Genomic DNA, 23,427 nt, shown 5'->3' with positions numbered 1-23,427 from the left:
AGACTCGCCAGCAGCTAAGACATCCAGTAATGAAAACATTAATTTTATGAGTACCTTTGTTGTTTGTGTATCAAAGTAATTTACCACAAAATACTAAATGGATGTCATTCATTTGAGATGCAGTAGGATTTGTGCGTGTATTTTCATATTTCGTGGGCATGACATGTTTGCAAACTGACCAGATCAGTCATGCCGAAATTGATGATTTTAGAATCTTTACTTCTCTTCGCAAAATTTTTATAGCTGTCCATGTACACATTTTGTGTGCCAACATGCAACTGTAATATTTTGGCTGGTCAGCATAGTTTTAAGACAACTTCGTTGGAAATACTGAAACTATTTGCGCAGCATGATAAAAAAGGGGAAATGTAATAGATGTTATCCCTTATGACAAAACAGTGTTGTAATTCTAATCTGTGAATATAAATGTAGAGAAGTAATTTAGAGCCAGATGACATGCATGTTAAGTCTTTGAGTAAGGTTGAAGCATCATGTGTGAGAAAGTTGATGACTCTTCATGTTCTTTTCACAGAAGTATGGCCTATCGAAAACTTAAGTCTTTGCGCTATTGCTCACTCCTTACCAAAGGATTTGCTTGCATTGTAATAATAGACTGCTTGTTGGGAAGAAGTGACTGAGTGACGGGCCGCATTGCTTAAGACTCTCTGTTCTTGTTGAAGAGGATGGTGATTCATATTTCTGTACCGTCGTCAGGATTTAGGTTTCCTGTGGTTTTCCTAAAAGGCATAAGGCAAATGTCTGGGATAATTTCTCTGATATGCTTCCTTGATTTGAGTTTAGGCCCTGTCTAATGACCTCTTTGTTGATGTAGGAGATGTATACTCGCCATTTTGCTTTTGTTTTAGAAGTGGTGGTTTCTCACAGTGTTGAGCTGCAAAAGGGATTGCGAAAAAATTTCTGTACAGGCTTGCGTCCTTGTCTAGTGTTGAGAATGTATTTTTGCATTCTGGTGCAGAACTCTATAAAAGGTTGCCAGTGGACATCAGGCAGGAAGTTGAACATTCACCAGTATTTAAAAACCAAAGGAAGAGAATACCTCAGTAGCTCCGCCTACAATTTATCAGAATACTTGGATTGGAGAGTGTAATTTCTGTATAACTCATTATCTACATTTACACGATTCCTCTGCAGTTCATGAGTAAATGCTTGGCAAACTACCTTCAAGCTATTTCTGTACTATACCACTCTCAAACAGCATGCAGGAGAAACAGACACTTAAATCTTTTCATGCGAGCTCTAATTTCTCTTATTTTATTATGATAGTCATTGCCCCCTCCCTCCTATGTAGACGGGCACCAACAAAATATTTTAACGCTCTAAGGAGAAAGATGGTGATTGGAATTTCATGAGAAGATCTTGCTGCAATCAAAAATGCCTTTGTTTTAATGATTGCTACCCCAATTTATGTATCATATCCACAGCACACACTCCCTTGTTTCACTACAATACAGAATGAGCTGCCCTTATTTGAAATTCTTTGATGTCCTCTGTCAGTCCTATCTGAAGCAGCTCTCACGCTGCACAGCAATATTCCAGAAACAGGTGGACAAGTGTAATGTAAGCTGTCTCTGTAGTAGCCATGTTGCATTTTCTAAGTGTTCTGCCAATAAATTACAGTCTGATTTGCTTTCTCCACAACATTATCCATGTGATTGTTCCAGTTTGTTATTTGTAATTATAATCCCTAAGTATTTAGTTGAATTTACAGCCTTTGGTTTTGTGTTTTTTATCCTATAACCAAAATTTAGTGAATTACTTTCAGTAATCGTGTGGATGACTTTGCACTTTTCATTATTTAGCATCACAACCCACACAGACATCTGCAAACCATCTAAGAGTGCTGCTCAGGTTGTCTGCTAAACCATTTATGTAGATCAGGAACAAGGGCATATAACACTTCCTTGGGGTTTGTCAGATATTGCTTCTGTTTTACTCAATGACTTCCTGTCAGTTACTACAAACTGTGACCTTTTCGACAGAAAATCATGAATCCAGTCAAATTGTGTGCCTACTCAAGAAAGCCAATTTTTGAGCCATATAATAACCTTCAAATTAAATTCTTTGATGAGAGTAATTGTATAAGTAATAAAAAAGTATAGCTACTGAGTTCTGTGTAAGCCCTGTTTGCATTTGCATGTAGCAGTTATTACAAGACTTGGAAAAGTTGCGTTGAAGCTACACTACAATTTTGTGAAAAACTTCTGGTTTATGATTTAAAGTGGTGAAAACCACAACTTTCTTTGGAAACTGTCTTTCAACACAATTTACATTGCAGTGCTGTAATATGCCACTTCTGGTTTCTGTAAGCATCTGCCCAATGTTTCAAAAACAATACCAGAGAAGGAATATATGTGTGTGTGTGTGTGTGTGTGTGTGTGTGTGTGTGTGTGTGTGTGTGTGTGTGTCCACGCACGCGCGCTCATGTGCCTACTGCTGACAAAGGCCTTAATGGCAAAAAGCTATAATTGTGTGAATCTTTTTGTTGTGTCTTTCGCAACTCAGCATCTCCGCTATATGGTAAGTAGCAACTTTCCTTCTCTGGTATTGTTACAGTCCATCCTGGATTTTCCATTGTTTGATCAGTGCTTCAAAAATCTTTTTGTATGTATCAGTCCACAGTCACTGTAAATTTCTTAATAGTAGTAATTTTCTTTATTTTGAGAAATACACAATGGTTATCTGTTCAACATATTGACCACTGTGTGACCACCAGTGGCTACAGCATAACTGCACACGTGAAACAGTGTGTCCGCTAAAGGCCACAGCAGAGTCTCACAGCTAATGCCGTGTGCTGGGGCTGGCGTGGCATTGAAACATCTGTCGCTAAGCATGTGGCAGTCCACGTATTAAAACACGTGATGTTAAATAACAGCAGTTAATTTTGTACAAGGCTTGATAAATCTATGATGATTGTAAGCAAACAAAAAAAAGTTTAATTGCTATTTTGTACCGTGTAACCCATAGCGTAATCATGGAGGCTAGAAAAAAATAAGACTTCGTGCAAAGTGTTTGTGTCAAAATGGTGACATATTTGAAGAAAAGTAAATAATTTGGGTAAAATAACTATGAACAGGTCAAAAATGAAAAAAGGAGGCATCTCACCACCATTACAAGATGGCTCTTCTCAAAGTAATAAGCTAAAGAGTCTATAGCTAATGATGCTGCTGTTGCAGAGACAGGTGATGAAACAATTGGGCAATGACATAGTTGCCTGCAGTTTTCAATGAAGTGAGCACAGAACACAGCAAGCCCAGAACAGGTGCCCATGCATACACCAGTAGCCATGTAGAGATTCAGCTGCACCAACTTTTTTTAAATTTTTGTCCATGGGCTGCAGCTGTTTGCATACTGTGGTCGGTCAATATTAATGTTCAGGCGCAGTTTTACAACTATTTTATCAGCCGATAGGGTTGTCGTATTAAGAAGGAGCTCCTTTCGAATAGTGACCCTTATCAACTGAAAAATGTCACTGATTAATGCTTCCTTCTCGGGAGTCGATGGCAAAGCAACTTTGTCTTGAGAAATTAGTGAACACATTTGTTAGATATTTCAGTTTGGCATTAACCAGTTATGTTCAAAAGTACCAATTTAATCAACATATGAAATTCAGAACGAATTTCCACTTCACAGCAGAGTGTGCACTTTGAAACATTGACTTATTAAAGCTCTGTTGGACCTGGACCTGAACCGAGAATGTTTGCTTTTTGTGGGCAAATGCGGTACTGTGTGAGCTATCTAAGCTCGACTCACTCTCAGAACTGCCATTGCACCAGTAACTATCTCCTACCTTCCAAAGTTCTCATACACGCCTAGCAGGTCTAGTGCTTCTGGAAAAAGGATGTTTCAGAGAAATGGTTTACCCTCAATATAGGGAATTATTTCCAAAATTAATTTTCAGCCTGCAGCACAGAAACCACTCCAGAGCACAAAATTCAACGTTTTGTGCTAATATTTTTTTTTTTTTTTTTTTTTTTTTTTTTTTTTTTTTTTTTTGCAGAAATATTGTTCTTACACTTTTCATCCTCCCAAAATGCTGTAAGCTCCATCTCTTAAGAAGTAAGCTCCATCTCTTAAGAAGTCGTCCCCGCCCCCAGATGTGATCATCAAATGATAAATTGTTCTCACTTGCATAGATGATTAATGGGTATCAGTATTTTGACTGACAAATTGTCATTATTTTGTAAAATAAAAATTGTTTGACCTACTTTTTGTTTTCAGAGATTGTATCTGGTAATTGAAATTGCTTTTGGATGTGATTTTTTTTTCTTGTACATGTTTACATTTCTCCTTGACTCACGTACTACAGCTACACTCAGAATGGATTGCTCCACATGTTGGACCGTAACAGGAGAATCAAACCGAGGCCTGAGCGTTTCCAGACGTCTAAGGACAAGTTTGACATCCTCGTCACTTGCGAGGAACGGGTCTATGACCAAGTTATTGAAGGTGAGAACCAATCACAACTTGACACTGTAATTATTGGAAAGGAATTCTCTAAGTAGATTTTTTTTTTTTACTTAATCTTGCAAATTTTATTCTAAGTTACATCATAGCAGTCTCTTTATACATTACACCAGTTACCATTATATGTGATTTATTATCTGATGTAATTGCATGATTTTATTTTGTCTTAAAATTTTTGTGTATGCCTTTTGGCTGGAGGAAAGTTCACACGTCACAAATTTTCTAATTTTAAATTCTGTGAGTTAAACGTGAATTTACTTTCAAGTAAAATAGCGATTGAGAAGTAAAAGGCTTTCACCAAACCATCAGATATGGTTTTGAAGACAGAGATAATCATCAAATTCAGATTTTGTTAAGCAGTATACATTTTTTTGTTCTCTGGTAACTGACAGGAACATACATGGAAATAAAACATGTCACTCACAGAGAAAAGTGTTACTAAAAACCCACATGTAGAATAGATTCATATGGAAGGGAGAACTGGAAAGTGAATATGATGTAAAATAGCAATAATTGGGAGTCAATATAGTAAACTGCTCATGAAACTGAAGTGTGGCACCAATTCTGGCATATCATTCTCTCATAATTGTAATGAATTAGTTCTCTTCCATTATTTGAGTTGAATAATTTCCACTTTTTCAAATAACTACTATCATATTCACACTAACAGTTACGATGGTGGCAGAAAGGGGGGGGGGGGGGAGAGGAGAGAATTTTGTCACTCGTCAGATCAAAACTTCCTTTACATCTAGAATGACCCTTGTACATTGCGTAGCACTATATGCTTTACTGAGAACTATGTTAAATTAAATAGACTGGCCTTTTAAATATGTCCTGATTAGTTGGATGACACTTGTTGCCACTGCCCTGAAAGCCCTCACTTTCCTGTCACTTCATGGAGGATGTGATGTATCCTGCCAATGCCTGTTTCAGCACTGGAGAGCAGAACACCGACTGACAACTCAGCAGTCCACGTCATCAACATTGACATCCAGGACAATCACGAGGAGGCGACGATAGGGGCCTTCCTCGTTTGTGAGCTGATTACGATGGTGAGTCTCCGACCATAAGATCTTGTGGGTCACTGATTGATAACCTGTTGGTTCTGGTGAAATAAGTTTTGTTAGTGCTTTTTTTTTTCTTTCTTTAGCATTTACACTTCGTTAGTAACAGAGATTAGACCAAAGTTAATTTCAAACTGTTGGTAAATATGGGATCCTGATGTTTTGTAGCCACAGTTCAGGCTATAAGGAAAGAATAAGTCATGTAATACACGGGAAAATTGAATCCAAAGGCAAAGTAAAAGAGTACCTATTTAGTTACTCCCATGATTTATGAGACTATTTGGACTTTGAGATCTTATTTATCATGAGGCTTCGTGACACACACAAATATGTAGAATGTAGAGCAATATGCATTATAAATACAATATAAAATCTTACAAATGAACATGTAGAGCATTTGAGCACTTCAGGGGTATCTGTTGAGAGGCCAGACAAATGTGAGATTCCTGAAGAGTGGCAGAAGCATTTTCAATATTTGCAGGGGCAGCAATCTGGATAACTGACTGATCTGGCCTTGTAAGATCAACTGAATTGGCATTGCTGTGCTGGTACTGCAAACGGCTGAAAGCAAGGGAGAACTACAGCTGTAATTTTTTCCTGAGGGCACGTAGCCCTACTGTATGGTTAAATGATGACAGCTTCCTCTTAAATAAAGTATTCTAGAGGTGAAATAATTTCCCATTCAGTTCTCCAAGCAGGGTCTACTCATGAGAATGTTGTCATCAGGAGAAATAAAACTGGCATTCTATGGATTGGAATGTTAGACCTCTTAATCATGCAAGTGGGTTAGAAAATTTAAAAAGGGAATTGTATAGGTTGATGTTAGATGTAGTGGGAATTAGTTAAGTTCAGTAGCAGAAGGAATAGTTCTTTTGGTCACGTGAAAATACATGGTTATAAATACAAAATCTAACAGGGTCAATGAAGGAGTAGGTTTAATAGTGAAGAAGAAAATAGGAATGCAGGTAAGCTACTAAGAACAGAATAGTGAACACGTAGCCAAGCATAGTGAACGTGTAGCAAAGATAGACATAAATCCAACACCCACCACAGTAGCACAAGTTTATATGCCAACTAGCTCTGTAAATGAAGAGTCGGAAGAAGTGTATGATGAGAAAGAAGAAATTATTCAGATAGTTAAGGAAGACAAAAATTTAATTGTGTTGGAGGACTGGAATTGATAGTAGGGAAAGGGACAGAAGGAAAATTTTTAAGTGAATGTGGACTGGGGGAAAGGAACGAAAGAGATGCCGCTGGGTATAATTTTGTAAAGACCATAATTTAATCATTGCTGGTATTTGGTTTAACAATCATGAGAGAGACCTGGGGACACCATAAGGTTTCAGATTGATTATGTAATGGCAAGACTGAGTCTGGAACCAGATTTTAAACTGTAGGACATTTCCAGGGGCAGATGTGGGCTCTGACAACAATTTATTGGTTATGAACTGTAGATTTAAAAAAAAAGGTAGGAAATTAAGGAGATGGGACTGGGATAGGTTGAAAGAACCAGAAGTTGATGATAGTTTCAGATAGAACTTGGGCAATGACTGACTAGGACGGGGGAAAGGAATACAGTAGATGACAAATGGGAAGCTTTGAGACATGAAACAGTGAAGGCAGCAGAGGTCTTGGAAGAGCCAGAAATGACAAAATTCTTCCATTTAGTGTGCAACATGTATGAGACAGGTAAAATACCCTCAGACTTCAAGCAGAATATAATAATTCAAAGTCCAAAGAAAGTAGATGCTGACAGATGTGAAAATTACCGAACTGTTAGTTTAATGCATCACAGCTGCAAAATATTAACAAAAATTCTTTACAGGAGAATGGAAAAACTGGTAGAAGCCAACCTCGTGGAAGATCAGTTTGGTTTCTGAAGAAATGTAGAAACACGCGAGACATTTCCGACCCTGCGAGTTCTTGTAGAAGATGGGTTAAGGAAGGGCAAGTCTAAGTTTTTAACATTTGTAGACTTAGATAAAGCTTTTGACAGTGTCGACTGCAATAATCTCATTCAAATATTAAAAGTAGCAGGGGTAAAATATAGACAGTGAAAAGCTGTTTACAACCTGCACATAAACAAGATGGCAGTTATAAGACTTGTGGGGCTTGAAAGGGAAGCATTGGTTGCAAAGGGAGTGAGACCAAGGTTGGAGCCTATACACAATGTTATTCAATGTATAGATTGAGCAAGCAATAAAAGAAACAAAAGAAAAATTTGAAGTAGGAATTAAAGTTCAGGGAGAAGAAATAAAAACATTGAGGTTTGCCAATGACACTGCAATTCTGTCAGAGATAGCAAAGGACTTAGAGCAGTTGAATCGAATGGATAGTGTTTTGAAAGAAGGATATAAGATGAATGTCAACAAAAACAAAATGAGGATAATGGAAAGTAGTAGGTGAGTTTTACTATTTTGGCAGTAAAATAACTAATAATTGTGGAAGAAGGGAGGACAAAATGTAGACTGGCAATGGCAAGAGAAGTGTTTCAGAAGAGGTATTTGTTAACATTGAATGTAGATTTAAGTGTTAGGGAGTCTCTTCTGAAAGTATTTGTATGGTGTGTAGCCATGTATGGAAGTGAAACATGGATGATAAACAGTTTAGACAAGAAGAGAATAGAAGCTTTCATAATGTGGTGCTAGAAAAGAATGCTGAAGATTAGGTGGGTAGATCACATGGGTAGATCACATAACTGAAGAGGAGGTACTGAGTAGAATTGGGGAGAAAAGAAATTTTTTGTACCACCTGACTAGCGATCGGTTGATAGGACACATTCTGAGATATCAAGGGATCACCAGTTCAGTATTGGAGGTATGTGAGGGGGATAAAAATTATAGAGGGAGACCAACAGAGGAATACAGTAAATAGTTTCAGAAGGATGTAAGTTGCAGTAGTTATTCGGGGATGAGAAGGCTTACACAGGATAGAGTAGCAAGGAGAGCTGCATCGAACCAGTCTTTGGGCTGAAGATCACACACAAAATTCGGGGTTGTGAGAAGAAAGTCTTCTGGTATATCATTGTGTGATCTTTTGGGCATTCGTCTGTGATGTGTCTGATGGTCCATGGTTTTCCACAGCCATAAAGTGGGGATGGTTGCGAACCCCATCTGTGAGAAGAAGAATGGGGGAATTGCACATCTGCCATGTTGGACTCTGATTCTGTATAGCATTAATGATATTTTGTGTGAAAAGTCTAAACCTAATGGATTTTGTGTGGTACACAACATATTGGTATATTGTTGTATTGTTGATTCTGGAGTCCATGCATTAGTAACTCATCTTCCACTGTGACCCTTGCTGTTATTGTTGGTGGTCTTCTAAAGTGGAATTGGTTATGGTTCATGTCATCAACATCTTGATGGATTGGTAGATTTTTATTACCCATGATCTTCTTGTACACGTTTGTTAGAGCACTTAAGCAATGTAGGGGGAGGAATGTGGCTTATACTGGCAGCCATTCCATAAATATTGATTTAATAATCCCAGCAGTTATTCTCATGCCCTTATTTAGTTGGGAATCTTGTCTTTCGTGCTTATTGGCTGTTTAGCCAAAATGGGGCACAATATTCAGTGATAGAGAAGATAAAACCCATAGCAGAAGAATGTAAGGTAGATGCTCCAGGTTGTACCATATAGCTTTTTAGTGATGTTCCTCGTTTTCAGTTTTTCGCCTGTTTTTGTTAAATGCTCACAGAAAGATTTCTGTCAAGGTTTACACCCATTGTATTTTGGTGTTTTATTAAGAGTGAATGTAATGTTTTCAAACTGTATGTGTACTTTTCTTCCAGGAAATTTATTTTATTTAGATGGAAGCTCAAGACCTCTGTTATGGTAGCATTTAGTTGGAAGTCTCCATTTGCAAAAGTACTTTACTGCTACTTCAAGGTTTTCCTGTATGTTTATCTCTGACTGGTTGATTTAGCTATGTCTTGTTGCAAGTACGTAGTCATCAGTGTAACCGAACTGCTTTGAATTTGTTTTTGGCATGTCTACAGTGTACAAGTTGAGAAGTGGAGCAAGGACTGATCCCTGTGGTAGACTATTTTTTAATTTACTATGGGAACTGATGTTGGATGTCGTGTCTACTCAGAACTCAATCTTTTAGCATATTCTCAAGATTGGACAAAATTTTACATTATTATGCCTTCTCTCCATACTGTGTCACAGCTGCAGTTTCAAGTTGCCACTTTTGAGGAAGCTTTGATACAATTGCTCACTCTCTTGGGACCAACAAGAGATATAATGGTTTCCGTAGCCTCTTGGTATAAACTTTTTGGTGTTCCTAATTATGGCACTAGCAAATCTTTTGTAGTTTATGCTGGTAGGAATACCCAGCCTAAGCATTTGTTTAGTTCTATAGTGTGAGGGGCATACAAGATTAGAGGAATTTGTGTTCCTATTTTTGCTGGTCGATGCTGGTTAACACTTACATTTGTGTTACGTAGATTCTTATAATACGGCGTATACAAAGAGCCACAGTGGTATCAGAAATTAGCAAAGTTACACAAATGCTTAGAACGAAGGAGTAGATAAAAAAGAACAGCTTAGTAGTATAAGAGAAGGAGCAGTGATTCTTATCAAAGTAGCTGTTTTTCCGATAATGTACATGTATATGAGGGCAGTCTAGAAATTGTTTCCCAATTTTAAAGAAAAGCAATCATATTAAAAACTTTGTTGCAATAGATACAACAATGTTTGATCTGTTTAAGGACATAATCACCACCTGAATTAAGACAGTTGTCATACCATGAGATGAGCTTTTGTATTTCTTTGTCATAGAAGTCTTGGGGAGGAGAGGGGGCATTGTTAAGGGACAATAAAGGCATTCTGCTTATTGACTTCCTGCCCAGAGGTGAAACAGTGAATGCTGGACCGTAAATGTGAAATACTGTGGAAACTGCAATGGCTCATTTAGAACGAGAGGTGTGTAAAACCTAGTGCAGGTAATCTGCTGATCCGTGACAATACCTGCCTATGTAAAACTTGCACAACCAATGTTCTGAAGGAGTTCGGCTGGGCTGTCTGATCATCCACAACACAGTTATGATCTTGTTCTCAATCAAGAAATTTTTGTCCTATACTCAGGACTGTCACTGGCAGAGAGCTGGACTACCACAACTTATTCGATTCCCGTGCGGCAGACTTCTGTGACACGGGAATAGAAAAGTTGATCCCTTAATATAACAAGTACCTGAATTCTGGTGGTGATCCTGTCAATAAATAGCTCAAACATTACTGCATCTGAAGTCTATCAAGTTTTTCACATTACTACTACTTCCTGGTGTAATCTAGTGTCTTCACAAGGTCAGCATGACATTTGTGGGTTTGGCATTGTTAAAGGTGGAGGGGGGGTCGGATTCTCTTCGCGTTGGCAGTTTACACCAGTTGTCATATAATTCTTCTCTTAGTGCCGCCAACCCCCAGCTGATCCCATGATGTGCAGGGTTTCTAATCTACCTGATACACAAGGGATGATAAATCCTAAGAAACATTTCTTCCCACCTATGCCCCCTCCCATTCACAGCTACCTAAGAGTAAGCCAAGCCTAAATGGTAACTTATACCATTTTAATTATTTCTCTCTCTCTCTCTCTCTCTCTCTCTCTCTCTCTCTCTCTCTCTCTCTTACACACACACACACACACACACACACATACACACACAAAGATCGTTCATAAGTTCCATCATCAAAGAGAGCTGTCAGGGTAGTGGAGCAAGTATAACAGGCAGAAGCAGCCACTCCAGGCAATTCTGTAAAGTACACTAACAGTGTATTATGACTACTGGTAATCTGCTCATACTGGTATTTATTGGAAATATTTCTAGAGTACGTCATTTATGCAGCTGTATACGAGGTTGGATCAAAAAGCAATGTCTCCTGTGTCGTGTAATAATGAACATGTAACAGCGGAATTACTCTGTCCAGTCCCATTAATGAGACCACATACTAAAAGTTAGTCTTTTGCAGTGCAGATCATTGAGAGACATGCAGGAGGAATGTCTGTGAGGCTCTGGTGAGTACTGACAGGGATATGGAGCCATGCCACCTCCACCTGTGCTGTGTTTCTCAGTTGAGGATCCATGTCGCTTACACCTGATCGAGATGGTCCTATAGATTATTGATTGGGTTTAAATCTGGCCAATTTGGTGGCCAGGGAAGTACGGTATACTCCCTCTGGTGCCCTCTGAACCACACCCGCAGACCGTGAGCAGTGTGACACGTTGCATTGTCTTGCTAGTAGATGCCACTGTGTTGAGGAAAAAGAAACTGCATGTAGGGGTGGACATGGCCCCTGAGAATACAGTTGAGTCGATCCATTGTGCCTTCTAGAACGATTAGATCACCTGAGGAATGCCACGGAAACATTACTTAGACCGTAACACTGCACCCCCAGACTGGATCATTCTGACAGTTGTTGTGGGGTGTTTGCTCTGACGTTTCGTGCCGTATGTGCCAACAGCCATCTGTCCGAAGGAGCATAAAACGTGATTCATCTAAAAAGGCCGACTGCCACCACTCGGTGGATGTCAGGTTGCAGTATTGCAGTGCAAATTTCAGCCCTTGTCACCAATGAACAGCTGTCAGCATGGGTGCACAAAGCAGGTACCTGCTACGGAAGTGCATATGCAGAACATTTGCTGAACGGTCGTTGAGGAGATGCTGTCAGTAGCACCTCAGTTCATCTGGGCAGTCAGTTGCGCAATAGTTGTACATCTCCATTAATTAAAACTTCTGGGCTGAATTGCCGTGGTCCCTATATAAAACTACTACTTCTTCCTGACGTATCGTTGCCTACTGCGGGCAACATCTTCTGAGGTGAGTCGGCGACTGGCTGCTAGGCGCTGGTGGCCCCACTTATATAGAGCGCTTAGATGGCGCCACCACTCGTCACGTGCTTTCGACTTTAAAACTATCTCTGGCTAGTGCCATCTCTCTCGATTACAGGTACAAAGTCGACCGCCATATCTTGTCTAGTTTTAATCCTTCTTCTTTTCTATTAAAATTATTTCCGTGCTTGTAGATCTCTATAGCTTGTCTATTGTTGTTGTTGTTGTTGTTGTTGTTGTTGTTGTGGTCTTCAGTCCTGAGACTGGTTTGATGCAGCTCTCCATGCTACTCTATCCTGTGCAAGCTTTTTCATCTCCCAGTACCTACTGCAACCTACATCCTTCTGAATCTGCTTAGTGTATTCATCTCTTGGTCTCCCTCTACGATTTTTACCCTCCACGCTGCCCTCCAATACTAAATTGGTGATCCCTTGATGCCTCAGAACATGTCCTACCAACCGATCCCTTCTTCTGGTCAAGTTGTACCACAAATTTCTCTTCTCCCCAATCCTATTCAATACTTCCTCATTAGTTATGTGATCTACCCATCTAATCTTCAGCATTCTTCTGTAGCACCACATTTCGAAAGCTTCTATTCTCTTCTTGTCCAAACTATTTATCGTCCATGTTTCACTTCCATACATGGCTACACTCCATACGAATACTTTCAGAAATGACTTCCTGACACCTAAATCAATACTGGATGTTAACAAATTTCTCTTCTTCAGAAACGCTTTCCTTGCCATTGCCAGCCTACATTTTATATCCTCTCTACTTCGACCATCATCAGTTATTTTGCTCCCCAAATAGCAAAACTCCTTTACTACTTTAAGTGCCTCATTTCCTAATCTAATACCCTCAGCATCACCCGACTTAATTCGACTACATTCCATTATCCTTGTTTTGCTTTTGTTGATGTTCATCTTATATCCTCCTTTCAAGACACTGTCCATTCCATTCAACTGCTCTTCCAAGTCTTTTGCTGTCTCTGACAGAATTACAATGTCATCGGCGAACCTCAAAGTATTTATTTCTTCTCCATGAATTTTAATACCTACTCCGAATTTTTCTTTTGTTTCCTTTACTGCTTGCTCAATATACAGATTGAACAACATCGGGGAGAGGCTACAACCCTGTCTTACTCCCTTCCCAACCACTGCTTCCCTTTCATGTCCCTCGACTCTTATAACTGCCATCTGGTTTCTGTACAAATTGTAAATAGCCTTTCGCTCCCTGTATTTTACCCCTGCCACCTTTAGAATTTGAAAGAGAGTATTCCAGTCAACATTGTCAAAAGCTTTCTCTAAGTCTACAAATGCTAGAAACGTAGGTTTGCCTTTCCTTAATCTTTCTTCTAAGATAAGTCGTAAGGTCAGTATTGCCTCACGTGTTCCAGTGTTTCTACGGAATCCAAACTGATCTTCCCCGAGGTTGGCTTCTACTAGTTTTTCCATTCGTCTGTAAAGAATTCGTGTTAGTATTTTGCAGCTGTGACTTATTAAGCTGATAGTTCGGTAATTTTCACATCTGTCAACACCTGCTTTCTTTGGGATTGGAATTATTATATTCTTCTTGAAGTCTGAGGGTATTTCGCCTGTTTCATACATCTTGCTCACCAGATGGTAGAGTTTTGTCAGGACTGGCTCTCCCACGGCCGTCAGTAGTTCCAATGGAATATTGTCTACTCCGGGGGCCTTGTTTCGACTCAGGTCTTTCAGTGCTCTGTCAAATTCTTCACGCAGTATCGTATCTCCCATTTCATCTTCATCTACATCCTCTTCCATTTCCATAATATTGTCCTCAAGTACATCGCCCTTGTATAGACCCTCTATATACTCCTTCCATCTTTCTGCTTTCCCTTCTTTGCTTAGAACTGGGTTTCCATCTGAGCTCTTGATATTCATACAAGTCGTTCTCTTATCTCCAAAGGTCTCTTTAATTTTCCTGTAGGCGGTATCTATCTTACCCCTAGTGAGATAGGCCTCTACATCCTTACATTTGTCCTCTAGCCATCCCTGCTTAGCCATTTTGCACTTCCTGTCGATCTCATTTTTGAGACGTTTGTATTCCTTTTTGCCTGTTTCACTTACTGCATTTTTATATTTTCTCCTTTCATCAATTAAATTCAATATTTCTTCTGTTACCCAAGGATTTCTACTAGCCCTCGTCTTTTTACCTACTTGATCCTCTGCTGCCTTCACTACTTCATCCCTCAAAGCTACCCATTCTTCTTCTACTGTATTTATTTCCCCCATTCCTGTCAATTGCTCCCTTATGCTCTCCTTGAATCTCTGTACAACCTCTGGTTCTTTTAGTTTATCCAGGTCCCATCTCCTTAAATTCCCACCTTTTTGCAGTTTCTTCAGTTTTAATCTACAGGTCATAACCAATAGATTGTGGTCAGAGTCCACATCTGCCCCTGGAAAAGTCTTACAATTTAAAACCTGGTTCCTAACTCTCTGTCTTACCATTATATAATCTATCTGATACCTTTTAGTATCCCCAGGGCTCTTCCATGTATACAACCTTCTTTCATGATTCTTAAACCAAGTGTTAGTTATGATTATGTTGCGCTCTGTGCAAAATTCTACCAGGCGGCTTCCTCTTTCATTTCTGTCCCCCAATCCATATTCACCTACTATGTTTCCTTCTCTCCCTTTTCCTACACTCGAATTCCAGTCACCCATGACTATTAAATTTTCGTCTCCCTTCACAATCTGAATAATTTCTTTTATTTCATCATACATTTCTTCAATTTCTTCGTCATCTGCAGAGCTAGTTGGCATATAAACTTGTACTACTGTAGTAGGTGTGGGCTTCGTATCTATCTTGGCCACAATAATGCGTTCACTATGCTGTTTGTAGTAGCTTACCCGCATTCCTATTTTCCTATTCATTATTAAGCCTACTCCTGCATTACCCCTATTTGATTTTGTGTTTATAGCCCTGTAGTCACCTGACCAGAAGTCTTGTTCCTCCTGCCACCGAACTTCACTAATTCCCACTATATCTAACTTCAACCTATCCATTTCCCTTTTTAAATTTTCTAACCTACCTGCCCGATTAAGGGATCTGACATTCCACGCTCCGATCCGTAGAACGCCCGTTTTCTTTCTCCTGATAACGACATCCTCTTGAGTAGTCCCCGCCCGGAGATCCGAATGGGGGACTATTTTACCTCCGGAATATTTTACCCAAGAGGACGCCATCATCATGTAATCATACAGTAAAGCTGCATGCCCTCGGGAAAAATTACGGCTGTAGTTTCCCCTTGCTTTCAACCGTTCGCAGTACCAGCACAGCAAGGCCGTTTTGGTTATTGTTACAAGGCCAGATCAGTCAATCATCCAGACTGTTGCCCTTGCAACTACTGAAAAGGCTGCTGCCCCTCTTCAGGAACCACACGTTTGTCTGGCCTCTCAACAGATACCCCTCCGTTGTGGTTGCACCTACGGTACGGCTATCTGTATCGCTGAGGCACGCAAGCCTCCCCACCAACGGCAAGGTCCATACATGCGAGTATAATAATGTGAGGTCCTAGCTATCACGTTTGTCTCACTAAATTTTATTTCGTGATCACTGTCTTTGAAAACGTGTTCCGTTACAGCTGATTTGTCAATCTGTCCCAATCTACAGTTCCTTTTGTGTTCTGTTAGGCGGGTATTAACACTCCTTTTAGTTGTTCCAATATAAACCGTGCCACAGCTACACGGAATTTTATACACACCTGGGGTAGCTAAGGGGTGTCGTGCGTCTTTCACCGATCTTAAACTTTCACTAATTTTCTTGGTAGGTCGAAAGATTGTCTCCACTTGAAACTCGGCCAAAACTATACCAATATGGTCCGTGATGTTATGAATAAATGGGAGAAAAACTTTTCCAGCCAGCGGTTGTCGTCGTGTAATTTTGGACACTTTTCTTGTAGGGTGGAATGCTCGATCTATTTCCTTGTCAGTGTACCCATTTCTCTTGAAAGCTGTTCGCAAATGGCTTAATTCATCTTGCAAGATACCATCACGGACCGTATTGGTAAAGTTTTGGCCAAGTTTCAAATGGAGACAATGTTTCGACCTACCAAGAAAATTAGTGAAAGTTTAAGATTGGTGAAAGGCGCACGACACCACTTAGCTACCCCAGGTGTGTATAAAATTCCGTGTAGCTGTGGCACGGTTTATATTGGAACAACTAAAAGGAGTGTTAATACCCGCCTAACGGAACACAAAAGGAACTGTAGATTGGGACTGATTGACAAATCAGCTGTAGCGGAACACGTTTTCAAAGACGGTGATCACGAAATAAAATTTAGTGAGACAAATGTGATAGCTAGGACCTCGCATTATTATACTCGCATGTATAGATAAGCTATAGAGATCTACAAGCACGGAAATAATTTTAATAAAAACAAAGAAGGATTAAAACTAGACAAGATATGGCGATCGACTTTGTACCAATGAAGTGACAATCGATTACCTGTAATCGAGAGTGATGGCACTAGCCAGAGATAGTTTTAAAGTCCAAAGCACATGACGAGTGGTGGCGCCATCTAAGCGCTCTATATAAGTGGGACCACCAGCGCCTAGCAGCCAGTTGCCGACTCACCTCAGAAGATGTTGCCCACAGTAGGCAACGAAACATCAGGAAGGAGAAGAAGTTTTATATATGGACCACAGCAATTCAGCCCGGAAATTTTAGTTAATGAAGACACCGGCCGTGAAAACTTACATGTTATGATGTTGTACATCTGTTCACCCCTGTCATATGTGGCCTGCAGTGCACTGCAGTTGCCTCGATGTCTGTTTTGGATAAAACTGTTTTGTCACACACGGTATGCTTTAACCTTTGGAGCACACGAACAGTTTACAAACTTAGCCATTTCGGAAATCCTTCCACCCCAGGCCCTTTTGGACAGCAGATAAATCGCTTTGTTTCTGCATTACAACAATGGCTGCACTGTCTCCTGCATCCTCCGACACACTTTATATACCGTCAAGTGCTAGTACTGCCATCTGTTAGTGGTTCTTGCATGCTGATTTCGAACATAGGTGGCTGTCACATTAATTTGACTGGACTGTGTAGAACAGATCATAGCCTAAACTATCCATTCAGCATAGCCATTGTGCATTTGTGAGTTATGGGGCACTGTAATGGACAGCAGCAATCTATAGTGTTGGGTGAAGAAGTTTGCTAACAGAGAAACAGTCATTGGAGGTAAACCATGTAGCAGCCAGCCAAGAACATCTGCCACAGGTGCCAGTTGAGGACAGGCTGATGAAGTGATTTGAAGAGACACACGTGCTAGATTTCACAATCGGCAGTGAAACCTATGTGACTACACTTAAGAAACTTACAGAGATATTTTTGACTATGTGGTTACAGATTTAGTGACTTGGGTGAGGTAAAAACAGCTTTAAGAATCGTAGGTCAAGAAGTAAAAACTGAATTGTTTTCAAGCTGGTTGTGATGTCTGCATTCAATGGTTGTGCAAATTTGTACAACTGTGTAGTGACTGTTGAATGGTACTGTTGTGTAGAAGACCATTCGGGCTGTGATCTGTACTAATTCTGGTGTTCCATGTTCATTATTTAATTTTTATGACACAAAAGGCACTACTTTTAGATCCACCCTTATACTAGGAGAAAACCTACTGCTTCAGAGGAAAGCTACTTTCACTATGCAGCTGCTATTTTCATCCATACTTCATCCCAATAAGCATTTATGTAGATTTAGATGGAGCACTGTCACTTGTTTATACAGACTATGTGATCAAAAGTATCTGGGCACCCCCAAAAACATACGTTTGTGCTGCCACCTACTGCCAGGTACTCCATATCAGCGACCTCAGCAGTCATTAGACATCGTGAGAGAGCAGAATGGGGCACTCCACAGAACTCACGGATTTCAAACTTGGTCAGGTGATTGGGTGTCACTTGTGTCATACATCTGTATGCGAGATTTCCACACTCCTAAACATCCCTAGGTCCACTGTTTGTGATGTGATAGTGAAGTGGAAACGTGGAGGGACACGTACAGCACAAAACATACAGGCCGACCTCATCTGTTGACTGACAGAGACCGCCGACATTTGAACAGGGTCGTAATGTGTATTAGGCAGACATCTATCCAGACCGTCACACAGGAATTCCAAACTGCATCAGCATCAACTGCAAGTACCATGAGAGTTAGGCAGGAGGTGAGGAACCTGGATTTCATGGTCGAGCGGCTGCTCATAAGCCACACATCACACAGGCAAATGCCAAAGGACGCCTCACTTGGTGTAAGGAGCGTAAACATTGGACAATTGAACAGTGGAAAAACAATGTGTGAAGTGACGAATCACGGTACACAATGTGGTGATCTGATGGCAGGGTGTGTGTGTGGCGAATGCCCAGTGTTGAAGAGCAATTTGGGGATGGCGATTGCATCTTTCAATATGATCGAGCATCTGCATTGCACGGCCTGTGGCGGAGTGGTTACATGACAATAACATCCATGTAACTGGCCTGCACAGTCCTGACCTGAATCCTACAGAAAATCTTTGGGATGTTTTGGAACAGCAGTTTCGTGCCAGGCCTCACCAACCGACATCGATATGTCTGCTCAGTGGAGCACTCCATGAAGAATGGGCTGCTATTCCCCAAGAGACCTTTCAGCATGTGACTCTACGTATTCCTGCGAGAGTGGAAGCTGTCAACAAGGCTAAGGGTGGGCCAACACCATATTGAATTTCAGCATTATCAATGGAAGGTGCCACGAACTTGTAAGTCATTTTCAGCCAGGTGTCTGGATACTTTTGATCACATAGTGTATTGGCAAAGTCAAAACCCATTTAATATGAACATTAGAGTTGAGCGGGGTTAATGTCCATAAGTCCAAATATTCTGATAAATTATGGGAGTAGCAGCTAATAAGATATTCTTTTACCTTGTCTTTGAGTGTCTGGGGATTTCAGATTTTCTGCCTTGTTTGGCATAATATTTCATAGAATATAAAACTTCATTCTAAAATGTAGACAGGGACAATGTCAATCCTAAATTCAATCTTATTGTTACCTACAAATACTATTATACAACAAATGGGCTGTTTTGTAAGTATGAGAATCCTCAAGTGCACCTGGGCTTCTCTGCATAGTACTTGGCTATCACCTTTACATTATTGTTATTATTGTGCACGAATTAAGGGTAATTAAAAGCTACAAATACCAAATGTGTCTGTGTGACGCATGACAATGAAGTTTTGGAATGTGATGTGTCCACAAATGGGGATGGACAAATCACTGGAAACACTCATTTTACTGCTAACGTTACTTTTGTGGTAACACTTCAATCTGTAGCATAACCCAAGGTCTAGATTATGTTGAAGTTGGTTTGAGAATTGAAACCAATGAATGTGATGTCATGAGAATAACTAAATTCTTGTTATATATATCCTTTATTTTATGCATACAAATAGTTTATATTGTGGGTCAGAGCGTACAGGTGGTCTCTGTATAATCTGTCGATAAACTGAAGAGCGAACAGCACTTTTGGTGGGCAACTGGTCTTTCCTAGAAGAACGCTCTACCTGATGTACAGAATTACAATGAATCAGTTTCCTCTTTAGCAGTGCAGTGCAGTATGTGGCGAGCCACGTAGTTTCTATTGTGCATTCTTGTGTTAGTTATATTAGATACTGATGTAGGTGTTCATGCATTTATTGAGAAATAAACTGTCAGGAATATCTGAACACAACAGTCCCACTCATTTAAAAGGTGGACTGTGGAAGGGCTGGCAAAACATCATCAAACAGCCTGTGGGTGGTTATCATAACATAGTTGGATAAAGACTGCGGGGACAGGCATGTTCACTCTTCAGTTTAGGGACCGACTGTAGATTCAGTATTTTCTAAATTAAGGGTATTTGTGAAGATATATGATTGGTACTATTCAAATTGAAACTAGCATCCATTGTTCCACATACAACAACTGATTGTTCTTCAGCTGTAATTTGGTAAATGTGCCATTCTGTTTCAGATGGCGCAGAGTGAAGACCTGGATAATGACATCGATGAAATGCTCCACGAATTTGAGTCAAAGTGCCAGCGTCCCATCCTCCACTGTGTACTGTTCTACTGATGGAGACTGCATGCTGCACGACCAGAGGACAGATAGAAGTTTCTACTGACACGCGCACGCACTTTGCGACGTCCGGTCCCTCGGCGAGGGGACGTGAGAGGAGCGGTGGTGTGCTCGCACACCGATGCGTTTGTCTGTACCTCACTTTCTGTGCGAACCGGCGAAGAAATTTCTCTTCTCTTAGCAGGTTACCTTCTGGTGCTCCAGAAATGAGTGATATTTGTTAAGTTAGTTCGGATTGAGGAAGTCGGAATTCCTCTTATAAGTCTATAAACAGAAAGCTTTAATAAAAACTGATTTCAACAGTGGCACTGGATGAATTGGCCACTACAGCATTTGTACTATGACATTTTTATTTTGTTACATTTTTAAGAAAGAAGGAAAGAAATAATGTTTTTCTTGCAGTTCTGTGTAGTTATAGCTAGCAGTGTGCAAATGCCGGCACATTAATCGGTTTCTGTATCCTCCAGCCTGTGTCGTACAGAATCGTAATTGGTTATTGGGGTCCGCGTATTCTGAGATGACTGCCACAACCTGTTGTGCGAAAGACTTACTGTAGAGATTGAGGCATAATACATAGCATATTTAACTCTCATTTAAGCAAGCAGCCAGTAAGATTTCTCCGGGTTACCTTTATGTCCAACTTTCATATTGAAAAGTAATTGTAATCCAATGACAGCTAAATGCAGATGCTCAAATTATTGTAGGAATAAGCTTTCCAATTGCTAAAAGGCTGGCAGATATATACCGATTTGTTTTAAAATGTTCGGGAAAGTTTATAGGGCACCTGGAACTGAAGTTATATCCTACCCCATCAATATCCTGAAAGAATTTCACGAGAGATTGAGCTCTCAATTCAGAATTGTACTGTTTGACAGTGCACAGTTGTCATCTCAGAATTGTGTTATTACTGTGTTGCTAAGTGTAGTGTCACTTATTTTTTTTACTTTAATAGATTAAATGTAGCAAATATGAGATTATCTGGAACTATACTGATAACTGAATACCTTGTATGAATGTTCCTGTGTAGACATTGTGCTACCTAATGTGTTTGTCTGTCCCACATACTTGTAGTTGCAGTTATATGAACTGATGCTGGACATGTGCTAATAACAAATGGTCTTGTCGTCCTTTTGTTTGCTCTGTAGTGTACTGTGTGTCCAGCAAATGCAGCACAAATTACTGATATGTTTTAATATCTCCTTAGTTCTAGACATTTGAAAGTCCTTCAGTACATGTGTTTATTGCACTATAAGGCTTACTGAGGAGAAGTTGAATGCATAGAAGATGGTAATAGCAGGGGCAAGAATGCAGTTGGGTGAAAATGATGCAGAGATGACACACCTGTGATAGATTCTGGCAACAGTTTCAAAGAAAAAAAGAAATTAGGTGAGAGTGTTGTGGAAGTTGCAGTAAAGTGTTGTGGAAGTTACAGCATAGAGTGCTGTGAAAGTTACAGCGCCATGACTGCTACAGGAACAAACTTTTGTAGCAGATTGAAGTATCTAAATCCCCTGCTCTACTTATGATCTGTATTTATTCATAGCATCTCAGGAATGTGAATATGTATTAGGTTGCCTTCTGTGACTGATGCAATTTTGTGCTTGCTTACCAGGGTGCTCGGATATTTATTTCTGATTTTAATGGTACATGCTGTGCAAAATACACTTGTCATCATTTACTCACTGCTGTCAGTCCTACTCTGGAACAGTAGTGACTCTCGGTGGGTGTTTTTACTGTTGGGTATGTGCCATGTAGCTGTTGTACAAGAATTCCAGTTTCACTCCCGGCCTTTCTGGCAATCTGCTTATTATGCACTCAATGTCTGATTTTTCCTTACTCCCTTCTTCCTTATAAAAATAAAGTATGAAAGTGAAAATATAACTTTTGTCTCTCTTCTTAATCAGAAGATATAAATGGAAAAGAACTTCCTGACATACATTTCATTCAATTCTGCATGTGAGATGTATCTGTAATTTCTGCTATGAAGTATGACATAGCTGTTGTTTCTGTATCTGTAATTATCAGGAAATAGTGTAGTATAAACCTGAGGTAACAGTATCTGTTTATCTTACAATGCTCAATCGATTCTACATATAACCACAGTGCAGTTTTAGTATTAAGGAGAAATGTTGAAACTTTTGCTCAGTGCTTCCATAAAACAATCTCTCTTCCATTCTGATGTTGCGATATGTATGCATTGATAAACAGATTACATATATTAACATGTAGTATTTTACTTTTTGTAAACTATGTCAGTCTGAATGAAACTAAAATTGAAGCAATTACGGAGCTGTATTTGCACACTGCTAAATGTTTTCTGTTTTTTGTTATTCTATTTATATTGCAAAAGTATTATTTATGTCATGTGTTTAGAATTAATGTCAGATTTGTTCTGGAGGGATGAGTAAGAAGTGAACTGATTATTGTACTAGCATGTCTTTTGCTTGTCCCTCAGTTCTTAGATTTTTGCCAATTTTTTACCTCAAGCTGTGAGACTACTGGATTGTGTGCAATTGCCTGTGTTCCATATGGAGAAATCCATTAGTACCATGGGCGATATTGTGAGACATAACAATTATATATATATGTATACAAATAACTTTTTTGTGCTTATAATTATAAATCATTATTTCTGTAAACTGTTCTGGTATTCTTTTATTGTATACAATACCTCAGGGGAAGGTACCAAAGTTTCCTTCCTTTTCCCAGCCGAACGCCTATTTTTCCATATTATAAATAAACGACTGTAATTGTAATATGGGAGGTGATTCAGGTTTGATAGCATACAATTAGAAACAGTGCCTTGTAGTATAGCTCAGGCAGGCACACATTACTGTTGGACCGCAATTTGCTTCCTAGATACCGAGTGGCATGGTATGGTGTGTAAGACACTTCACTCGTTTTTGGGAAGAAAGTGCTTAGCACCCTGTTT

At 39.7% G+C, this 23,427-nt stretch overlaps 1 protein-coding gene across 1 annotated transcript in view; it reads left to right on the top strand.

Annotated features, from left to right (window-relative positions):
- LOC126426806 (RNA polymerase II subunit A C-terminal domain phosphatase SSU72) overlaps positions 1-23,134 on the top strand; it is a 53,077-nt gene extending 29,943 nt beyond the window's left edge. Inside the window, exons 3-5 of the mRNA XM_050088807.1 lie at positions 4,328-4,467; positions 5,419-5,537; positions 20,391-23,134. Coding sequence (XP_049944764.1) covers positions 4,328-4,467; positions 5,419-5,537; positions 20,391-20,492 — 361 coding nt within the window. The 3' untranslated portion in view covers positions 20,493-23,134. The remainder of the gene's footprint in view (positions 1-4,327; positions 4,468-5,418; positions 5,538-20,390) is intronic.
- The last annotated feature ends 293 nt before the right edge of the window (positions 23,135-23,427 follow it).

This window comes from Schistocerca serialis, chromosome 11, assembly GCF_023864345.2.
Source record: "Schistocerca serialis cubense isolate TAMUIC-IGC-003099 chromosome 11, iqSchSeri2.2, whole genome shotgun sequence".
Classification (NCBI taxonomy): Eukaryota; Metazoa; Arthropoda; class Insecta; order Orthoptera; family Acrididae; genus Schistocerca; species Schistocerca serialis.
This window is presented reverse-complemented; position numbering and strand designations above follow the sequence as displayed.